General features: G+C 39.8%; 1 protein-coding gene across 4 annotated transcripts in view; it reads left to right on the plus strand.

Annotated features, from left to right (window-relative positions):
* Positions 1 to 542: 542 nt before the first annotated feature.
* Positions 543 to 22655, plus strand: part of ITGA2 (integrin subunit alpha 2) — a 105816-nt gene continuing 83703 nt past the window's right edge. For 3 of the 4 annotated variants that reach the window (XR_010587369.2, XM_005556877.5, XM_045393700.3), the window contains exon 1: positions 543 to 732. Coding sequence is in view for 2 of the 4 variants with exons in the window: in XM_005556877.5 (XP_005556934.1) it covers positions 669 to 732 (64 nt within the window). In the remaining 2 variants the exon portion in view is untranslated. Of the gene's footprint in view, positions 733 to 14475; positions 14597 to 22655 lie in introns of all 4 variants that reach the window. The other variant, XM_065546244.2, reaches the window with a different exon arrangement.

A 22655-nucleotide genomic window follows, 5' to 3' on the forward strand; every position in this document is an offset into this window, starting at 1 on the left:
GAGTTAGTTTCTAACCTGGTCATTCTGTGCTTATTTTTGTCCCTTTCTCCACCCACTTAGGAAAGAGAGAGAAAGAGACGCACCGCGCAGCCCCTAGGAACTGTGGTTTAGGGCTGGTGCCCTCGGCACCCGCTGCCAGGACCCGGGCGCTGCCAAGGGCTGCGGAGGGGCCAGGTTCTCCCGGGGACTGGGGCATCTCCTGCGGGTTGGCGACAGGCTGCAGGGGCGGGGTAGTGCCAGGGCGGGCGCTCCCCCGTCGGATGTGCCCACCCGTCCGTCCAGGGCAGGAAAGCCTGCCAGGGCGCCATCCCCATCCCCACCGCCTCCAGGCTGTCGGGGCTGGGCCGCTGTACTGGAGCCAAGGTGCGGTGCCCCGGGTGTGGACCAGCAGAGGTGCAGCCCGCGGGCCCGCGGAGCCTCAGGGCCGGGGTGGGGCGGGGCGCGGCCAGGGAAGATCCGGTGTTTGCGGAATCAGGAGGGGCGGGCCGGGGCGGGCCCTCCGCGCTCCAAGAGCTGCCCAGCAACTTTTCCCTGCTCTCACCAGGCGAGGGAGAGAAGCCCTCTGGACAGCTTCTAGAGTGTGCAGGTTCTCGTATCCCTCGGTCAAGGGTATCCTCTGTAAACCTCTGCAAACCCAGTGCAACTACGGTCCCCCGGACAGACCCAGGATGGGACCAGGACGGACAGGGTCCTCGCCGCTGCCGCTGCTGCTGGTGTTAGCGCTCAGTCAAGGTAAGCCGGGATTTCGCTCTGCATCTGCTGCAGGAGGGACCCGCGCGGCTCCCTGGGGCTCGCGGGAGGGATTGGGCGGAACTAGGGAGCAAACTCCGTGTGTGTCCCCACGGATTCCACGTGGACTCGGGCTCCCAGCCACCAGGATCTGCTTGGAAAGAGATACTTCTTACTCCCCTTCCTGCTCTCCCAGGCCTTGCGTCCCCGTTAGGCGTGACTCGCCTTGTCTGTTAAGCACCCTCCAAAGTCATCTCAGTGAGTGCTTTGTTTTAGGTACACACACACACACACACACGCACGCACGCACTCGGGCATGGACATTGTGGAGATCCGCGGGTGTCCTGAAGACCGCGAGTCCTGCAGCCCAACTTCCCCTGGCTCAGACAGGTGCCTCGCCTGCCAGGGACTGGGGAAACCCGGAATCCAGTGCTGACGGCGGCCTGCAGCTCCCCAGAGCAGTGCTTGCTGACTTTGCAGAAGCCTCCGAGCCCCAAAAGGCTTATTATTCAAACCAAGGATGTGAATAATGCCTCTATTTCTTACTTGAGGACGAAGCGCTGTTTTTCTTCCAGGAGGGACTTGGAATAAACCAATCGCCACTTAAATACTTGGCAGAAGGAAATTCTTCCTTTCCTTCTGCCTTCCTCCTATTGTTGTAACATTGCCTATTCGGCGAATGTAAACTTAGGCTAGCAAAAGTTCTTTCCATTTCTGGATCCTAGATGCCGCAATGAGAGAATAAGCCGGAGCAACCGCTCTAACTGTAGTGCTGTGGCATTGGGGCCCGCCCACCTCCTGAGTTCTTTTACACTAAGAGGAGGAAATAAGGCTGGGATGGGGAGCTTTTGTGAGACCATCGCGAATACGTGAGCACTTTTTCCCTGACCATTAGGCAGGCAGAGCTAGAGTGTGCTCAAATGTAAGAACTTTAGTTTATTTGGACGGAGAAGGAATCACATGTGTATATTGTAGTTTGAACAGCGATCAAAACAAAACAAAACAAAAAGTTGTCTCTGATTTTAAAGTGTGTGTGTGTGTGGTGTTTTTTTTTTTTTTTTTTTTTTTTTTTTTTTTTTTTGCAAAGAAGATAAATATTTCCTAAGCTGTCCTCCTTTGAGACTGACGTTTAGCCACTTGCTATTCTAGATTGTGGAGGAATGAATCCTAGTCCACGTCAACCTGGTGGCATTTTCTCCAGGTCAGAGATAAGAGAGAAATAACACCACTGTCCCCAGCCCCAGCAGAGAATGGGCATCTTAGGTTTTCTGTCTCACCTGTTTTGGGTGCTTCAGATACTTTCTCAGGGAACCACTTGAGTTGTTTTGAGGGGCCATCAACCCTAATCTACCGGTTTCAGGTAAAGTTGTACTTGACATTGAAAGTGAGTCTCTGGAATACAACCTTTCTAGAGCTAATAGAAATATAAACCCAAGTTTTCATCTCTCTATAATTACCTAGTATTAAAATAAGCTATGGAAACATAACGTCATTTTCTTATCTTTGATGTGTTGAGACTTGTTATGTAAAGAGCAGTGAGAAACACTTTAATGGAATGTAGCACTGCAAGGCATGAAGTCAGGAACAGAGACTTGACCTGGAGTTAATAAGGACACCTCAGGGCAAGCAAGCAGAGATGATCTAAAATAACATCTGTAAAAGTTTTGTCCATTTGTTCCTTCCTCCTGCTCCAATCATTTGTATACTCAAGGAACAGGTTTTCTCTTAATTTAAGATCATCATCAGAAAGCTCTCTCATTTGTGATATCACTTGAGGTTCCTGGAGAAGCAGCATCGTTTTCTGATACCATGAGTATCCCAGGCTAACATGAATAACTGAAATCTCTAGCTCAGCAGAGTCTAAAATTGTGTATGGCATTACTCTATCTGTATAAAATGTCTCATTCACTATCACTACACACACATATAGCTATTATAAAATTATATGCATATACAATTGCATAATATGATCACATACAAAAATTCAAATTTAAAAGCTATATCTGTAACAGAGCTTTATTATGATGATCTTAAATTAAGAGAAAACCTGTTCCTTGAGTACACAATATGCAATTATATATGCATAATATAAATGCATAAACAATTGTATATACATAATATACATGCATATACCTGTTAATATGTACAAAACACATATGTGTTTAGATGTCTTGCATCCTCTGTAGCATATTGCAAACCACTTTAAAAACATATCACCTTCAAATCTTATTTTAACACTTACATTCAAATTTGCTTTCCAGAAACCTTTTCATAGGTGCTTTAAGAAGAAACTGTACTCATAGTTTAGTCCCATATTTATCACCTTTCATTGCTCATTTCTAAGTGCTTAATATCATGAAAATGGTAAATGGGCAGTTTGAGGATGAAAAAGAGAGAACATAAGAGGCCTAGATAACCTATAAACTAAATATAGGCCCTTAGGAGAAGGCAAATGTCATTTTGAAATGAGGCCATCATGTATTTTCTCCAATATGTTCACAGGTCAAGGATAGTCCTTCCACCCAAGTTCTAGACCGCATCTTTTCTTACTACCCCTGAAACCCTGCCCCAGCACTCATCCCTCTTCAGTGCACGTCTTCAAATTCTCTCCTTGATGTAACTTACCCTCAGTCTGTAAATATTCTAATTTTTCTCATTGTAAAAAAAAATTTCTTTTGATATTTAATTTCCTCCTGAAACACCCTGTACTTCTGGCTTCTGTTTCCTTCCTGTTTTTCTCCTTCTTTCCCCGCTGCTCTCCCTTCATCTCCTTCACAGGCTCTTTCCTTGTTGGTGTTTGCGGAGTTTCATCCTGAATCCTCCTCTTCATTCTACAGATTGTCTCTGGGCCCATTCCCTGCACAAGTCACTATCTCCAACCAGACTCTCCTTCTGAGTTCCAGATCAGTATTTCCATCAGCCACCAAATTTCTCCATCTAGATAGTCTGTAAATAAGCCAGATTCAACATTTATGAAACTGAATTTAATACGCGTCCTCCAAAATTTTCTCCTCCATTGACTACCATTGTTTAATGGCAGTATTATTATCACACAAACATGAAAGCCAGAAATTTGTCCCCATGTTTTCAACCTCACAGCTACTCTCCAAATTCTCTTGGCTCTCCTCCCATCCATGCAACTCCTGCCACCTAGTCAGTCCCTCATCTTATGTCTGTATGTAACTTTTAAGCTGGATTTTCTTTTCTTATCTCTCCAACCCATTCTCTCCATTTTCACCAATGATATCTTTCTAAGACACTTATATGTATCCAATTACTGCTTTGTTTCAAATGTTAGTGGCTCCCCATCTCAGGTAGGGTAAAGTGCAAATTTCTTGGCATGTCATAAAAAGGTACATTCTGCCTATCCAATCTTTTCTTTACCGTACCTTTTCCTGAACACAAATGTACATTCACACACACAACACACACACATACCCACACATGTACACACTCTAAAGCCATCTATATACACCATTCTTTGTTATGACTACACCTGATCATACCATATTTAGTGTGAAAATATTTTCCAAATACTCCCTTTGCCTTCATTGCATTGTTGCTTTCACCCCTTTTCACTCGTCTCTTTGCAACTGACCGTTATCCAATGCTAGAAGAGACAATACCAAGAAAAACCATAAAGTAGATAAGTTTTACTTTTGCAACAAAAAGAAAACTTGAGGTAACCTACCTTTGCTGGGTCCCACCCTAAACCACCTCTCTGGTCTCATCCTCAGCCCCTTAATGGACTTAGGCCACCCTCTGATAAAGTGACTTTGCTCCCCTATGGCTTAGCTGCTATACCTTCCCAACCTCAGCTAAGCTTTGCTCTCTTAATACTAGGTCCTGAGCCACTGTTTGACTTAAATTTATGGACTGGGGTTCAGGATTCAGTGTTTACAATGGCTCATATACTTCTGATGTTCAGTCTGGTTTGGAAGTGATTGCTTAAATATAATCACTGCCTCCCCACTTTCCTAAAATTAAAATTCCAGTGTTATCCACCCCATACCACCTTGTGGGATGAACACCAAGGCAGGTAGATTTCAACACCAAGAGTCAGTGGCTGTGAGTGGCCGTGTCAGTTAAATTAATTCCTTCCAAAGTGGATGATGACTACTCCCTGTCTTCATATGCTGACAGCCCTGGAGATATTAAAATGTAGAATCTTGTTAATGTAAAGAGATGAGCTTCTCATGGTGGAATTTTAGACATTCAGCAAAATAAAGACACATGTTCAGTCAGTGTGTATAAATTCAAGAACTTCAGGAAGAATGGGGAAAATATTTGGGGCCAAAAGTGTCCAGGCATCATATAAATTCTACTACTAAAGCCAGAAGTCTTGACTACCAACCCTGCTCAGCTTGGGATATTACTAAAAGATTTAGCACAGCGTAAAAGAAGAGAAACCATGAAACATCACGGCTCTGAATGGCAAGTGAAAGAAATGGAAGGTGGGTAGAGTTCTTTTTTCCAGTTGTTACAGTGACCAATCATTTACCAGCAGAACATACAGAAGAATGGCTCCCTACAGGGGAGAATCCTGGCATTGCAAATCATGAGACAATAGACTCTATGTATGACAGTGATTCCTATGCCCCTTCAGGTGATCCATAGAGGCTTTATTGATCTGGCTATGGTGAATTTTGTAAAACTAATGCTTGATCATATTCTTATAAGGTATCTACTTTATGTAAGGCTGTTTGTTAGACTCAAGGTGGAATCAGAGAAAACTTGAAACATGGCTGAAAGAGGTTGGAGTTTATTTGGAAACAAATCCAAACATGGGGAAAGAAAATTGTCTCAGCCCTGAAGCATACTTAACCAATTTCAGCCCCTTGCCACCTTCCTTTCTAGCAGAAGTTCATTTATTGAGTTACCATTCTCTTCTGCATAGCTAAAAAATTGAGGTGACGCTGAAGGGTGATTAGACTGGTCCCAGACATCTGGGCTGTGTCTGATTTAGTCATGGGCATGTAATGCAAGGTTGGCCAATGAGATCTGCTGGGTAACTTATGGGAAAGGAATTTTCATTCCTAAGAGAGATATTTGTTAAAGAAAATATTGTCAAGTTTATATGTGAACTTTGATAAAACTACAGCCATCTTGCAACTGTGATGTCAACTAGCTTAAGGATAAAGCCAGTATATTGGAGTTAGCCTTGTGGAAAGAAATGGACTTTGATGTTGTCTTTTCACTTCTGAATTATTGGAATTTAAGACTATAGTATGTCGTGGTGTCTTTAAAATTTTCATATAATTTAAAACTTGGTTATATCATTTTCTATAACTTAGAGGGCTGTAACATGAGTTTCCATAGCATAATAGATGTCATGTGTTCACAATTAATGAGTGGTAGAGATAACATGTTGAATTCAGAGGATGGAGAGATATCATTGTGATGCAGTGAAGTGTCCAGCCTCCTGAGATGTCTTCATGGAAACAGGTAAGAATCATTACAATTTAGATCTTCCATGAAGAACCTCAGAGATCCTGGAGTACAGTTTCTACCTCTTAAAATGGATGTAAGTGATACTAGAAAAGCAAGCAACATAACTAGCAATACGACTCATCTCCTAGTTCTTGGGGCAGGTGTTTAGGATCTTGAATAGGATATTGACGCAATGAAAACAGAAGGTTGTTATGCCCACAATGTGGTATTCAAGTTGTTCCCAGGGAGTGAAAGCTGAATTGCAGCCACCAGGCCTTGAAGGGTCTTGTAAATCATGATATAGAGCAGGGGTTTTATCCTGAAGACAATAGAAAGGTCTTGAAGGGCCTTGAGCAGGGGAGTGACATGATCAGATGAGGAGAGCGGATTGGATGGAGGCCAGGTGGAAGGCACCAGGATCATTTAGGAAAGAATATGTTTGGGTTTAATTTTAGGTTAAGAGGCCAGTTGTGAGATGATGGTGGTAAAAACTCAGATAGTGGCAGTAGGGAAAGAGATTGGAGGATTTATTGGAAAGGCATTAAAGAAGAAGAATGAACAGGATTTGATGATTGATTTACTATGGAGGTGGAGAGACAGGGAGAAGATAAGGCTGATGCTTAGGTTTCTGATATGGACAAGTCAGTTGATGTGCCATTCGCTGAGATAAGCAATGCTGAAGGAGAGCAAGTTGGAGGAAAAAGATCAGTTCAGGTCAACAGATTGAGTTTGAGACACCTGGATGTACACCTGGATGTATATGTCTAATTAGCCAATGTAGTGGTGTTAGGAACAGGCAGGAAAGTAAGATGGGGATAGGGATTTAAGATTCATTGGCACCTAGAGAATAATTGAAGACATGACGTTAACAAGATGAGTCAGGCAAAGAGACTGGAAGAGAGCTTTGGCCATGGCTCAAGGAACTGCTTTAGAGGGTCAGATGAGGAAGAGGATATGTGAAGGGAGAGAGTAGGAACAGCTGGAGAAGTAGAAGGACAACTGCAAGAACTGGGATAGCACACAAATATTTGGAGAAAGAAGAGGTAGTGAATAGGGTCCACCTCTTCACAGAAGTCAAGCAAGTTGACAGTCTTGAAGGGCAGTCTACATGGAGTGAAAAAAGAGAAATCAGAACAGTGGCCTGAGGAGTAAATGGAAGATGAGGAAATGTAGAGAGTGTGACAAAATTTGGTATGATAGTAAAAGGGAGGAGAGAGTAGCAAGAGAGGTAAAATGGGAGCAGCTGCCTTTAAACAAACATGGGCAATGCTTGCATAAAAATTATTATAAGATTTTTTATTTCTGTTACTTATGGTGCTGCATGGTACACTTGCAATGTTTTAAAATTGCATTGAGGTATATGTATGTGGCAGAGATTCATTGCACAAGAGAAACTGAGGGAAGGGGAGGAACTTCGATGACTATACAAAAGATATTATCAGAGAGAAAGGAGAGGAAGAAAGTTAGGTGTCCAGCACCAGTAGCAGCTCTGGCAGAAAAGAGCCCCTGCTTAGAAGCTACAGGTGATCATGGGAAGGTAGGCAAAGCAGACTCTGGGCTATGAAATAGAGAGGATATTAATTAATCAGGGAAAGGTGAAGTTGATCCAGGTATGCAAAGAGGGAAAGAAAGCAGAGGTATGGAAAAAGGTACCTCTTATCCTCCAGGGTGGCTGCTTAGATTGATGAGCCCATTTATACATTTTGGTTTCAAACATACTTTTCACACTACTGTAGTTATGATTAATAAGCTGCTTTTAGGGCATGTAATATATAACACTCCAATTCCAGTGGCAGAATTAATATCAGTGCTTTAGTCAGATTTCCTAAAAACCAAACGAGTTCTTTTAGAAATATAGATTTATGTTTCTCCAGTTAAGCTTTCAATTCCTTTTTTCTATCTAGTTTAATAAAGATCCCCAAAATAATCCTATTAGAAATAACAGTCTCGTATATCACAGAGAAATAGTGTTGGCTCTGAAAGATTTTGCTAGTAAAATGTGAAAGCTTTTTGCCCTGTAACTTAGTGTTGTTTTCAAAGCATTTTAAAACATTTTCATTGAATCATAAATTAGAACAGAAGTTGATGTCTATTCTTAATTTTGTTAGTCATAATTAAAGTGCTTATATTCAAGTGTTTTATCCAGTCTATGCCTGCTAACTCTTGAACACGTAATTTACATTTTAGAACCAGTATAAACTTGAACTGCATATTTGGCTAATGCTTTCAGCTCCATAGGCTGTTGGGACAGTTAATGATTTTCAAATATATTTTACTTCCTTTGAGAGACTCGTCTGTTCTGTTGCCCAAATAGGTAACAGAAACTTTGCAATTCTGTCAGCAAAGATGCCTGCATTATTGTCTTGTTCTGAAAAGGTGACTGCAATTCTTCCATGTATTCGTTTAAAGAGTCTAGAGACAGTTTTTGCTACAGAAGCCGTATATAACTCCTGACCACTGAAAGGCTTTCTGTATAAAAATGAAGTTAATGTTTAAACAGAGCAATGGAAATAAAAGTGTTCAAAAAAATGGAAATAAAACAGAGCAATGGAAATAAAAGAATCACTGTATTGTCAGTGTAAGAGATTACTTCATTGTGTTTTGAAAGGCATGAGCAAAGCTATCGCGCCGATGGATGCCTTGAACATTGGCAGTTGTCATTCTCCGGGATTCATTTGAAGGTGGCCTTTGTTTGTCTTTGTGCAGGCCTGATCTCATTTCCATGGATACCATGTAGAAATGCAGACTGAACACAAGCTGGCTTCGGGTCAGTTCAGTCAGACAACTCTATTCCAAATTGTTTACCAGTTGCCTTCAGGTCCTTTAGCCAACAGCTTCTTGGGTGCTTGGTAGAATAGAGACCCCAAACCATCCTGGATTTTATAACCTCTTCTAAACCATATTCTGAATGCTGGTGCAGAAAAATAGATATTTCAAAATAGTTAGCTTAGTTTTCTATGTTTTTATTAACATTGTTCCCTGGGTGGAGAAGGGGAAGGAAAAACCTAGCCTTAGAAAGTGGAGCACTTTTATGTGATCTTTATTATCTTTTCAGTATAAAAATGTAATAAATAGCCCTAAGGAAAAAATCTAATGCCACATTGAAAAATGATTAAAAATTTATGTAAGTAGTCATGGTAATTAAGAAAGCCTTTTTATTACACAGCGTTTAATTTTTGCTACTCAAATAATCAGCCTTTAATATATTAGTGTCATTTTACTATTTTTTTTTTTTTTTTGCTATGGTTCAAGTGAGCTATCACCTTAGCTATTTTTAAAAGTGAAGTCCCAGACCGAATGCAATGGCTCATGCCTGTAATCCCAGCACTTTGGGAGGCTGAAGCGAGCAGCTCACCTCAGCCTGAGAGGCTGAGGTCAGGAGTTCTAGACCAGCCTGGCCAACAAGGTAAAACCCCGTCTCTACTAAAAATACCAAAAAATTAACCAGGCTTGGTGGTGGGTTCCTGTAATCCCAGCTACTTGAGAGGCTGAGGCAGGAGAATTGCTTGAACCTGGGAGGCGGAGGTTGCAGTGAGCCAAGATTGGTGCCACTGCACTTCAGCCCCGGTGACAGAGCCAGACTGTCTTAAAAAAAGAAAAAAAAAGGAAAAAAAAAAAGGCAAAGTCTCATGAGCTCCTGCTTTTGTTCATGTCCTCTCTTTTGTTAGCCCCAACCTCTATTCTATGCATCATTCAAATCTTAATTTCAATGAGGTTCATGTACCCTAGGAACCCTACCAATCTTCTCATCTAATTTAGATATCACTCCTCACTTGGACCCTTCCACAACAATGTTACATTCTATTTCAGTAACCCATCAGAACTCGGCTATAGCTCCTACAGACTGCAAGTTGAGAAGACAGGCCCATATCATCTTCACTTGTATCAAGGGTTCTTGGCACTATTTTATTCAATGAGTGAAGAATCTATGAACCATGTATGACAGCTACTGTAACGGGATTAAAGACACACTTTCTGAATGAAAGCCAAGCTGAGAAATTTCTACTTCTTTCCAATTAGTATATGCAAAAATAATTCTATTTGTAAGTATATCTGAATTTGCTAAAATATTCCTTTAGTTGATAAATTTGTTTTCACTTCTTTGACAGACTTTGTTTGCTTTTAAAATGTTTTTCCTTTTTCATGACATGTCTAACTAGGATAGCTCTGTTGACAAGCAACAAGATTAATGAAAGTACTAGGACAGTACAGATATCATTTTTTTCCCCAATCCCTTTTCTGTTCTCCTTTTCTGTTCTCATAAAACAACACTATAATTCATCTTCAGCTTGACTCTCCCTCCCACTGAATACACATTCTTTAAGATTACCTTCTGTCCTACTTATCATTGTATTTCAGGAGCCTAGCTTATAGTAAGCACTCAGAAAATGATGTATTAGAAAAGAAAGAAAAAATCAAAATTCAAATACAGTAAATTTAAAAACCTTTATTTATTGTAAAATGTAAGATACATGGAGACAAATGCATAAAAGGTAAATGTACAACTTTTTAGGGCTTGGGTTTCATTTTACTCTACTTAGAATTAGTAATTTTGTTTGTTACTATTTCACAGACACTGACACAAGACATGAAACTTCTGGGTCAGAGACAAAGGTCTTTATTACTCATTGCACAGCAAGCAACTTGATCAGCATATTTGTGTTGATACCCTTTGCCCACCAAGACACAGAGGGGCAACACAGAGGGCCCAGATAGATGCCTAAACATGCAGTAGGTTGCATTACAGAAAAGGAACACTGAGCTTGGTGAATCTGCTGTTTTGTGGCAAGTCAGAAAGCCTGTTCTTTGTCCCACAGGGAGATGTTACCTCATTCTTCAAAGCTGTGCACTGCAAAGATACACCTGAGAAATGCTATGGTAAAGAGTCATCAGGGTCTTGCATCTGAGGCATACTCAGCAGATATGTAGGTGTGTGAGATCTCCATGGAAGCAGGTCTCCCAACACAGCTTAACACATTACTTTTTAAACTGTTGTGTAACCACAACTCAGATAAAAATAAATAAATAAATAAAAGATTTCCAGGATACCAGAAGTCCTCTACATGTTCTTTTCCAATCACAAATCCATTTCTCTAGCCTTATTTTTTTGGCAATAATTTCCTTGCTTTCATTTATACTCCTCCTAGTTAAATATACATCTACACTCAAAGGCTTAATTTTGCTAGATTTAAAGTATATACACACACAATTATACAGTACATATTATTTTGTTTTTGACTTTTTTTAACGTTACATTTGTGAGATTAATCTACATGTTACACATAGATGTAGTTCTTTTGTTTTCACTACTGTACAGTAAATAGTATAGTATTTTTATCACACAGTTCTCCTTCATCACTAGATTGCTAAGAGATTTTTTAAAGTGACAATTGAGTATTAACTTTTATAAATATTTTTCTGCATCTTTTGGTGATTACATAAATTTTTCTTCTTTATTAATGTGGAAAAGTACATTTATTGATATTAAAATATGATGAAAACCTGGTATTTGTAGTATGAACCCAAGTTGATCAACATGTTCTTTTTATAGGTTGCTGGATTTTGTTTAGAATTTTTGTATTCATATTCATGAGTGTGACTATTCTATAATTTTTATGTTTCTTACTCTCTCTATGGTATTTTCCCTCCATATGTCTTCCTACACTTCATTCTGGTTAGTTTCTTTTATCCGATATTACTATTCACTAATTGTTGTTTCAACAGTGTGTATTCTGGAGTTAAGACATTCATTGAGTTCTTAATGTTGTTTATTATATTTCTCAGTGTATGAGTTTCTATTTGGTTCTTTTCTAAATTTCTTTGCTAAAATGTTTAAGTTTAGCTTGTCCCCTTCACAGCTTTTGTAAAGTTAGCGCTGGTTCTCATTTATGTTGCCTTCTTTCTTCTGGTGCCTGCTTATCTTAGCTAGACATTATATTAGAAAAAATTATTTGACAAAATAGTTTGAGGCTTGGGTGGTATTTTTCTACGGAAAGCATTTTCTTTTTTTCTTTTCTGTTTTTTTTTTTTTTTTTTCTTGACGAAGTCCAACTCTATTGCCCAGGCTGAAGTGCAGTGATACCATCTTGGCTCACTGCAACCTCCGACTCCCGGGTTCAAGCGATTCTCCTGCTTCAGATTCCTGAGTAGCTGGAAATACAGATGTGCACCACTACGCCCAGCTAATTTTTGTAGTTTTAATAGAGACGGGGCTTCACCAGGTTGGCCAGGCTGGTCTCGAGCTCCTGACCTCAAGTGATCCACCCACCTCAGCCTCCCAAAGTGCTGGAATTACAGGTGTGAGCCACCACACCCAGCAAGAAAGCATTTTCATTTGCTTCTATTGAGACAATACCCTAGAAGCTTTGCAGTGGCAGTGTGATGACCAATGAGGTTTATCTGAGGTGTGATTATTGCTAATTGAATCAGTGCCCTGAAGGTACTAGGATTCCCTAATAGTTTCATACAATTTCAGGGCTTGATTTTTTATAGGTTACCCAGACAATTCATTCAAGGGCTGCTTTACTTATGGTTCACATGTCATGTAAGGAGCAGTAGTTTTGAGTGTAAACTGTATTCCTGGGATGAATTATCACATACCCCACTTTTGACAGGTCTTGGATTTCACTTTTCAGATCCTTTTTAGGATTGGCAAATCCCTTTCCTCACTGTCCTCTAGCAAGACAAAAAGTGATTCAACTCCCCAGCACTTTGGGAAGCTAAGGCAGGAGGATTGTTTGAGGCCAGGAATTTGAACCTAGACTGGTCAATATAGGGAGACTCTGTTTCTACAAAAGAAAAATTTTAAAAATTAGCCAGGAATCGTGGTGCATACCTGTAGTCCCAGCTACGCCGGAGGCTGAGGCAAGAGGATCATTTGATCATTTGAGCCTGAGAGGTCAAGGCTGCAGCAAACCTGGATGACAGAACAAGGCCCTTTCTAAAAAAAAAAAAAAAAAAAAAAAAAGTGATCCAACTGTCTGCCTGAGTCATTTCTCTGAACTTCCTTCTTCACCCCATTTTCTTAGCAATCTGATGCTTTAGAAGACATCTAAAATATCTTTTTTTATATTTCTTCCAATGTTTCAGTGATCTTCAGTGGGAGAGTTGGTTAAAACAACAAAGTATTTTATTGCCAAAGGAGAAAATCTAGAGTAGTGCTTTAGAGTCCCTTTTAAAAAAATATTGATTTTTAATTTTCCAAATTCCCCTCATACTATTTACTGATATGGCATTTAACTGATGGAAAATTAGATTTTTTTTCAAAATGGATTAAAGCAATATTCAATATTGGTTAGTATTCTAAAAATGTAATTTTATAATAGAAAACATTTTTAGCCAATACATTTAACTGACTTTTTAATATATATCTGTATATTTACTCGCATTAATTACTCCCTTTTCTTTAACTGTGAAGTAAATGTGTCCATTGAAATACTAAACTTGATTAATATTTTTATTTTGTGAATTTTCTTCATAAAGTTGAATATTTAAATATCTTTAGAGAAAAATGACACATACTAAAATACTCAACAGAAAAAATATTTATATTTCTTTCTTTTGATATTTACATGTGATTATATGAACATAATCTTTTCAAAGATATACTCACTATTTAGATGCAATGAATACTGCACTTTTTTCACGTAATATATTTTGTATATACTTTTCCATGTGAGTTTTATATTTATAACTTTAATGCATCCTGCCATGCCATGGTTAACTTTTGTCCCATTGTTGGATATTTAGGTTGTTTCCTGTGGGATATTTTGCCCCCCACTGTAAATAATGTGGCTATAAACATCATTGTACTAGAAGTTTTTTCTTTTCTTTTTACTTCTGGATCATTTCCAGAAGGGGCATTACATGTCAAAGAGTGTGTGTGCTTTTTAGCTCTTGTTGCATATGGAACAGTGTAGCCATCTGTAATGTGGAATTTATCAGTTTCACCAACATTAGATTTTCATTTCCTTCTTGAAGTTTGATGGATATAAAGTGGTGCTCCATATTTATTTCCATTCTTTTTATTCATGAGGGTGCATTTTTTCAAGTTATGATTTTAAAATGCCTATCTTTTGAAAAAAATATTTTTAGAGTAGGGTATTCTAGAATTTTGACCTAGAAGAAACTTCTAGATATTATCTAGTTCAGTGTCCTGCTTTATTCTTATGATAACCAACCTTGAAGTGACTAAAGCCCAGGACTCCAACCTGAACAGAACACTCCAGCCAGCATACTGTCCATCATTTTAAGCTACCCATTGGGTCTCCTCAAAATCTCTTTGACAAACTGCCCTTTGTCTTTTATTCCCCACAGGCTGATTACAGTCCATTTTCACTTGAGGAATGGCAATCTTCTAGTTAAGATTTCCACACTTCCATGGGTCAGAACCCTTTAAGGGAGAGGGAAGACATTCTGTTTGCCAGAGCACTTGACTGTGAGTAACTCAATCTGTAGTCTGTTCTGGTTATCCCTTGACATGTAACCAGTCACCCCAAAGTTTAGTGACATAAAACCACAACCTCATTTATTATCTCTCATGGTGTCTTGGGTCAGAGCTTTGAGAATGGCTTGACTGGGCAGCCTCACGCAAAGTCTCTCACATACTGTCAGAGGGAGGCAGCTCTCTCTCTTCCTGTGGTATCCTCAAGCCTCTCCACATGGTGCCCTCAGAGTAAGTTGACTTCTTGCATGGTGAGTAGGGCACCAAAGGCAACCATCCCCAAAGAAACTAGCAGAATGGATGGGCTTTTGTAACCTTGGCTCAGAAATCACATATAACTGCCTCTATTCATCAAAGCAATCACAAAGTCTCACCTAGATTCAGGGGGAGGAGACTTAGATTCCACCTATGGATGAGGAGTGTCAAAAAATTCCCAGACATATTTTTAAACAAAGTAGTAAGTTAATGAACTTAATGGTCCTCACAAGACCATTGATTGTTTATTTTTTTCTTTTTATTTTTTAGAGACAGGGTCTCACGATGTTTGCCCAGGCTGGTCTTGAACTCCTCAGCTCAAGTGATCTGCCCTCCTCAGCCTCCCAAAGTGCTGGGATTACAAGCTTTTAAGAGACCATGCGAGGCCTCATTTGTTGTTTAGACCAGTGTTTGGGCATGGATATTATTGACAATTGGGGCCAGGTAATTTTTTTGAAGTAGTAAGGTAGGGTGGGGGTGTCTGGTCTGTACATTGTAGGATATTGATCAGCAGCCCTGTCCTCCACCCACTAGACGTTAATAGCAATACACTACTCCAGCTGCCCCAGAGTGACAACCAAAAATATGCCCAGACATTACTAAATATCCTCTGAGGGATAAAATTGCATCAGTTGAGCACCACTGCACTAAATAAACATATATTAAGCACATTCAATGTTCATGGCAACATAAAGAGAACTCTAACTCTGGAGAGTAAGTTAAATCCCATCATTTTTCTGAGTGACTTTAGATAAGTCACAGGCAAACAATTCCCTACCTTGTTGGGTCATTAGGAAAATCAAAGGGGATTATAAGTGAAAAAGTATTTTGCAGATTGTAAAAGCACATAGAACATTATTTTAAAAAATCAGTACACTTGGTATGCATTCATTTTTATCATTACTCATTTATTTAAGGGACCTTCTTAAGGGACTTTTGTGGAGTGCCTATCATATGCCCACACAGAGTGTCAAGCCTGGGGAACTGGAGGATTGAGGCAGCCAGCCCCTTTCCAGAAGCTCTTCTTTCCATTTCTAGTATCACCTGTACAGAATAGCAGCACCTAGATCCTTAGTGAATGTAAAGTTTGACACTTAAAGCAAGGACTTTTTAAGAAAATCGCATCTTTCTTTTTTTAATAAAAGCAGGGGAAATGTTATGCCACTACATTCCAAAAGCAGTTGTAAGGGTCCTTTTGTGCTTTTGGCTTTTGCTCTAATGTTTTGTTTAAGGACTAGAGTCATAAACCAAACATTACAGAACTTAAATCTTTACACAGTGTGTGGTCATTTCCAAAGGGCTACAACTTCTAAGTTTAGTTGCTTTGTTTTTTTTTGGAGGGGGAGGGGAGGACTTTCTACTTGCATTACTGTCCTTTCAACATGAAGACAATACCTTTGGAAAATGAGATTTCCTGTGGTGACGTATGCGTTCAAAAGATCTCATGTGACCTGTGATCATTTCCCGTTGCCATGCATATTCTGAGTGATGATGAGATACACTTTAGAGTTTGAAGTCTATTTGCTTAGGTTCAGAGTCAGGGTCTGAGTAACCCCACTTCCTGTTTGTGTGACTTCCTGGAGGGTCCATGGATGGATAATATTTTCTTGGCTTTTGTGGTGTGCTTCTCATGTGCCTCAGCAAAATGCAGCAACATGTCATCCTCCTACCCATTAGACAGCAATTTTCAGAAACTTAAATATAAATTTGCTTAGGATACACTTTTTATGTTAGAGATGAAAGTGGGGGCCTGGCACGGTGGCTCATGCCTGTAATCCTAGCACTTTGGGAGGCCGAGGTGGGCAGATCACTGGAGGTCAGGAGTTCGAGACCAGCCTGGCCAATGTGGTGAAACCCCGTCTGCACTAAAAATACAAAAATTAGCCAAGCATCATAGCGGGCACCTGTAATCCCAGCTAACAGGAGGCTGAGGTAGGAGAATCGCTGGAACCTGGGACCTGGGAGGTGGAGGTTGCAGTGAGCCAAGATTATGCCATTGCACTCCAACCTGGGCGACACAGAGAGACTCTGTGTCAAAAAAAAAAAAAAAAAAAGAGAGATGAAGGTAGGATAATACATTTGTACGCCTTATTAAATTTTTCAAGAAGTGTGCCCCCCTCAGTAGCACATAATGATACTAATCATAAAAACAAAATCTACTAAGTACTTACCATTTGTTAGACACTGCATTGAGCGTTTTATATGCATTGTCTGACCACAATGAGATAAACATATACATGATATCTATTTTACAGATGGAAAAGCAATGGCTTATACAAAACAAGGAAGTCGCTCAAGGTCATAGAACTATTCAAACCTCAGAGGCCAAGCTCTTAGGCACTGTGATATACTGTTGGCTTTGCTCAGTAAATGGACCTTTCAGCTTAAAAAATGCTGCACATCACAAACTAACACAGAAACAGAAAACCAAACACAGCATGTTCTCACTTGTAAGTGGCAGCTGAACAATGAGAAGACATGGACACAGGGAGGGGAACAACACACACTGGGGCCTGTCAGTGGGGGCGGGGGGAGAGAGAGCATCAGGATAAGTAGCTAGTGCATGCTGGGCTTCATGCCTAGGTGATGGGTTGATGGGTGCAGCAAATCACCATGGCACACGTTTACCTATGTAACAAACCTGCACATTCTGCACATGTATCCCAGAACTTAAAATAAAATTTAAAAAGAAAAGAAAACTTACAGTTGTGAAATTTAAAAAAAAGATGTACATCTCTTAATGGTATTAGCATACTTCTGCCATGCCATCGCCCCATAATATAGTCAATCTTCTTTTTAGGGTTCTCCTATAGCTAAATTTTTGAAAAAGTTAAATGTTCTGTCAAATTCTAAGTAGAAAATACAGTGTGATTATTTTCATATGTATATATAGGTATATATTTTTAAAATTAAACTGTCTTTTAATTCATTGATGTATATACCTGCACAGTAGCCTGCATTCAAGCATTTTCCTTTGAATCAGTCTAGAACTCTGAGGATTTATTAATTAAACTGTTCTTTATTAATCTCCTATTATATTCATAACTTATTGTTAGGTGGAAAGGTGAAACAATCAGTGTTTATTTGGTGATTATTATTGAACCGCGACCATGTGCAAGGCATTACTCTAAGTCCTGGGGAATATATCAGTGAACAAAATAGACACAACCTCTCTCTGTTAGGGTCAGAGGCATATTTATCATAAAACAAGTGAAGCTGAAGTTTCACGGGCCTTCCCTGTGCACTTCCCTTCCTCTGTTTTCACAGTGCCAGGTATTTTCATTCAACATGCAAAAGGTTAAAGTCACCGTCTCTTTTCTATCCTAACACAACATATTTCAACAACAAGAACATAAAAAAAAAAAAATCCATTAATCGACTTCATCAATTCAAAGTTTCTGGATTAATCACTGTAAAACAAAGCATGAGGTGCCTTGAAATGCTGTAGCTCCTATGCAAACTTAGAAAACTGTCCTAAACTGTGCATGGCGTTACAAACAGGGAGGTGTGAAAGTAAAAGGAGCTTGTCCTAACTACGAATAATGATAATTTTAACAATTCAATTTAGCATGCTAGAAGAAGAAATGAATTCTCTTATTCTCTTTAGAGAATATGACTTGATAAAATCGCTGTCATGTGAAGAGGCGATCTAGAGCAGAGCCCCAAACTAGGAAAAAACGTGGTACATAAGTGCATCAGGCACTTAGAGTTCCAGGAAGCACACTACAGTAAGAGCTGCCAGTAGTGAGCATCAAAGGAGTTGGAAGAAAGATATGTACAGGCTAGGATGGTCAGAAAAGAACCCAACCAGAACTTTGTAGAGAAGTGGCTTGTGAACAGGGGCATAATACAAGAAATACTAACTTCAGTTATATCTGTTTTTTCCATACATTGCCTCAAGATATGTGAGACATATCCTGCTAATGAGCAAGTTAGGTGACAGGCACTGACTTGCTAAATACACAGAAAATATGCTATTTTGAGTGAGAGAAACAGGGGGAGAGAGAGGGAGAGAAAAAGAAGAAAGTTTATCCTTTCACATAGAAGCAATTTAGGAAGAAGTGGAGAAGTAGAAAGTGACTTCATGAGATGGTATTTCTAGTAACTCTTGGGCCAACACACTTTCTTCTGTATTTCACTGTCTTCCTCTCAGTCACTGAGAGACAGCAAGTCTACCAGATGGTGGCTCACCCTCCAGCAATCTTATGGAAAAGAGGGAATCTATTGAGCTGTTAGGAAGCACTAACTCATTATAAATGGACATTAGAGGCAATTGCAATGGGCTTTTGGAGATGTTCCTGGCTGAAGATTGAATTTTTGAAATGTGAAAGGGACTCCAAATGATCTAAACACATGCCACAGTACTCCAGGACTTGATGCAGTTACCAAACAAAACGAAAACAATTTTGGATTGTTTTCACACAAAATATAAACCTTAAATGATACAACTGGAATTAGTGTATATCTGTCCTTATATTTATATCAGTGCACAAATATATGGACAGAATTATCTTCAAAACCTAAACTAGTAATTTGGAATTTTCTGGTGTAATCTACTTTCTCCTTGTATTAGTCAGCTCGGGATATCTTAACAAAATATCACAGACTAGGTGGTTTAAACAACAGAGACATATTTTCTCACAGTTCTGGAGGTTAAAAGTTCAAGATCAAGGCTCTCTCAGGGTTGGTGTCGGTTTCTACCGAGGTCTCTCTTCCCGGCTTAGAGATGGGTGCTTTCTGACTGTGTCCTCACATCACCTTTCCCTATGTGTGTCCTGAGAGAGAAAGATCTCTGGTGTCACTTCTTCTTGTAGGGACACCAGTTATACTGGATTAGGGCTTCACTCTTAGGACTGCATTTGACCTTAATCACTTCATTAAACACTCTGTCTCCAAGTACAGTCACAATGGAGGTTAGGGTTTCAATACGGGAATTTTGAGAGAGACACAATTCAGTTTGTAACACCCCCTTAGGGTTAATGGTATTTTAAGGAGTTTATTTCTGGCCGTGGCAGTGACGCTCATGTATTTCTTTGATGTGAACACAAAGTAAGTGTCAAACATATGATATATGGACACACTGTAAAAAACAAATAGCCACAAATCATGAAGCAGGATGTTGTCACCAGATGTGAACTACAGTCTGTCTCTCTGCCTCTTAAAATTGAGATAAGATGTATTCAAATACCTATTCCATTCTTATAAGAAAATGCAATGCCCTCTCAAGATTTCTCTGAACTCCCAGGAGATGTGCATTTTCATTACCATTTGTGCCCTCACTTCCTGACTGCAGAGTGTTTATTCTCCACTCTGCCAGGTGTGGTATTTGATTTTGACCCTAGGTATAGTCAATACATTAGCCTGATACTGTCTCATGGATGCCGCCAGATGCCATGACATGCATGAGTCAGAGAAGGACTTCATTACTCACAGCACAGTAGGTAGCACAAGCACGAGCATGCTTCTGTCAGTTCCCCTTTCCCCACTCTAGTCTCATGGTGTTATATGAAGGTGTCTAGACAGACATCTGCACACAGTGGGGTGCACTACAGGAAAGAAACAATGAGCTTGGTGGACCTGCTGCTTTATAGCAAGCAGTCAGCAAGCCTGCTCTTTGACCTAGGGTAAGAGATTATCTCACTCCTCAGTATTATTCACCATAAACATAACACTAAGAAATGGCTCAGATAAATAGTAGTCAGGACCTTGCTTTCTTGATATGCCCATTGTATTGAGTTGAATGGTGGTCTCCCCAAAATATGTCTCTATTCTAATCCCCAAAACCTATGAATATTACCTTATTTGGAAAGAGGGTTTCTGTTGATTGCCTTGAGGAGACTGATGGTAATAACATGAAGGCTCAAGCTACTTCTGATGAGAGCTCAGAAAGAAACGAAGAATATGCTGTAGGAAACTGCAGGAAATATCCTTATATAGTGGCAGAAAATTTGGCCTAATTGGGTCTTATAGTTGTGCAGAAAGCACACAGCTTTTAAGTGAAGAGCTTGGATATTTAGCTGAGCAAATTTTCAAGCAAAATATTCAGGGTGTAACCTGTTTTTTCCCTGCTAGATACAGTAAATTGTGAGAGGAAAGAGATAAATTAAAGGACCACCACTTGATGATCTGGCAAATTCTCAGCCTATCCAGATTGAAATATATATATATATATATATGCATGCTAAGTCTTATGATATATGAATATATATATTCATATATATATATGCTAAGTGCTATGGACTAAATATTTGTGTCTCTCCAAAATGCATGTGTTGAATTACAATCCCCAGTGTGATGGCATTTGGAGATGGAGTCTTTGGAACATAATTAGGTCATGTGAATATAGTTCTCTTCCTGCCTTGTGAGGATGCAACAGTAAGTCAGCAGCCTAAAACTTGGAAGAAGACTCTCACCAGAACTTGACCATACTGCACAATGATCTTAGACTTCCATCTCCAGAACTGTTAAGAAATAAATTTCTGTTGTTTTTAAGCCACCCAGTCTATGGTACTTTGTTATAACAGCTGGAACGAAAACACTCATATTAGGAGTTTCATTGTTGGAAAAGCATGCTCTGAAAGCAAAGGGTGTGGCTAGACATCCTTTTGTGGAACAGATTAGGTATGTGGTTGCTGGATCCTCTCAAATATCTCAGCAGCAATCAAAATAGTGAGGTTATCCAGGAAAGATTTCCTTGGGAGAGCTCTTTTGTTTAGTGGCATGAATCCTGCATTACCTACATAAGAAACCTACAAATTTTTTAAAGAATGTTATATCAGCAGAAACATTGCCATCTTTGACTGAAGGTGATCGAGAGGCAGAGGCCAGAGGAGCTGTTGAGAGCCCAGAGGCCTATGGTTGACAGCCCAGAGAACAGAGGCTCGAGCAACAGAGGATTATTCTCAGGCCTTGAAATCTAATGGAAAATTTCCTGCTAGGTATCAAATTTGTTTAAGATTGGTGACCCTTTTACTCTTTCCCATTGCTGCCTTTTGAAATGGGAATGTCTATCAGATGCCTGCCCCACCATTATATTTTGGAAGCAAATAACCTATTTTCTAGGTTCACAGGCCTAGAGATGGAGAGAAATTTTGCCCCAGGACAGATCATGCCTGGCACCTCACTCACACCAAATTTAGATGATGAAATTTGGGACTTTTGAGCTGACAATATTTAGATGAGATTTTGAGCTCAGAGTTAATTCTGTAATGGGTTGAGCCGTTTGGAAATGTTGAGATACCTTAATGAATGTGTTTTGCATGTGGCATGAATGTAAATTTTGGGGGGCCAGGTGACAGAGTATAGTGGCTCCCAAAAAGATATGTCCATGTCTTAATCACTGGAACCAGTAATTGGAAAAGGGGTCTTTACATATATAATTTAAGGATCTTGAGATGAAAATATCCTGGATTATCTGGGTGAGACCTAAATCCAATGACAAATGTTTTTGTAAGAGTGAGGCAGAGGGAGATTTGACACACATAAAGGGGAGGAGGCAATGTGACCACAGAGATAGATATTGGAGTGATGCAGACACAAGTTAAGGAATGCTCACAGCCCCAAGAAGCTAGAAGAAACAAGAAATGAATTCTTCTCTGGAGCCTCCAGAGGGAGCAGAGCAGCAGAGCCTGCCTACACCTTGATTTTGGACTTCTGACCTTCAGAACTGTGAGAGAATAAACTTCTGCTGTTTTAAACCACAACATTTATGGTAATTTGTTACAGCAGCCAGAGGAAACTAATGCATCCATTAAGACATACAGAGGGTCAAGAGACCCATAGAGGACTGTCTTTCCCA

This window comes from Macaca fascicularis, chromosome 6 (assembly GCF_037993035.2).
Source record: "Macaca fascicularis isolate 582-1 chromosome 6, T2T-MFA8v1.1".
Classification (NCBI taxonomy): Eukaryota; Metazoa; Chordata; class Mammalia; order Primates; family Cercopithecidae; genus Macaca; species Macaca fascicularis.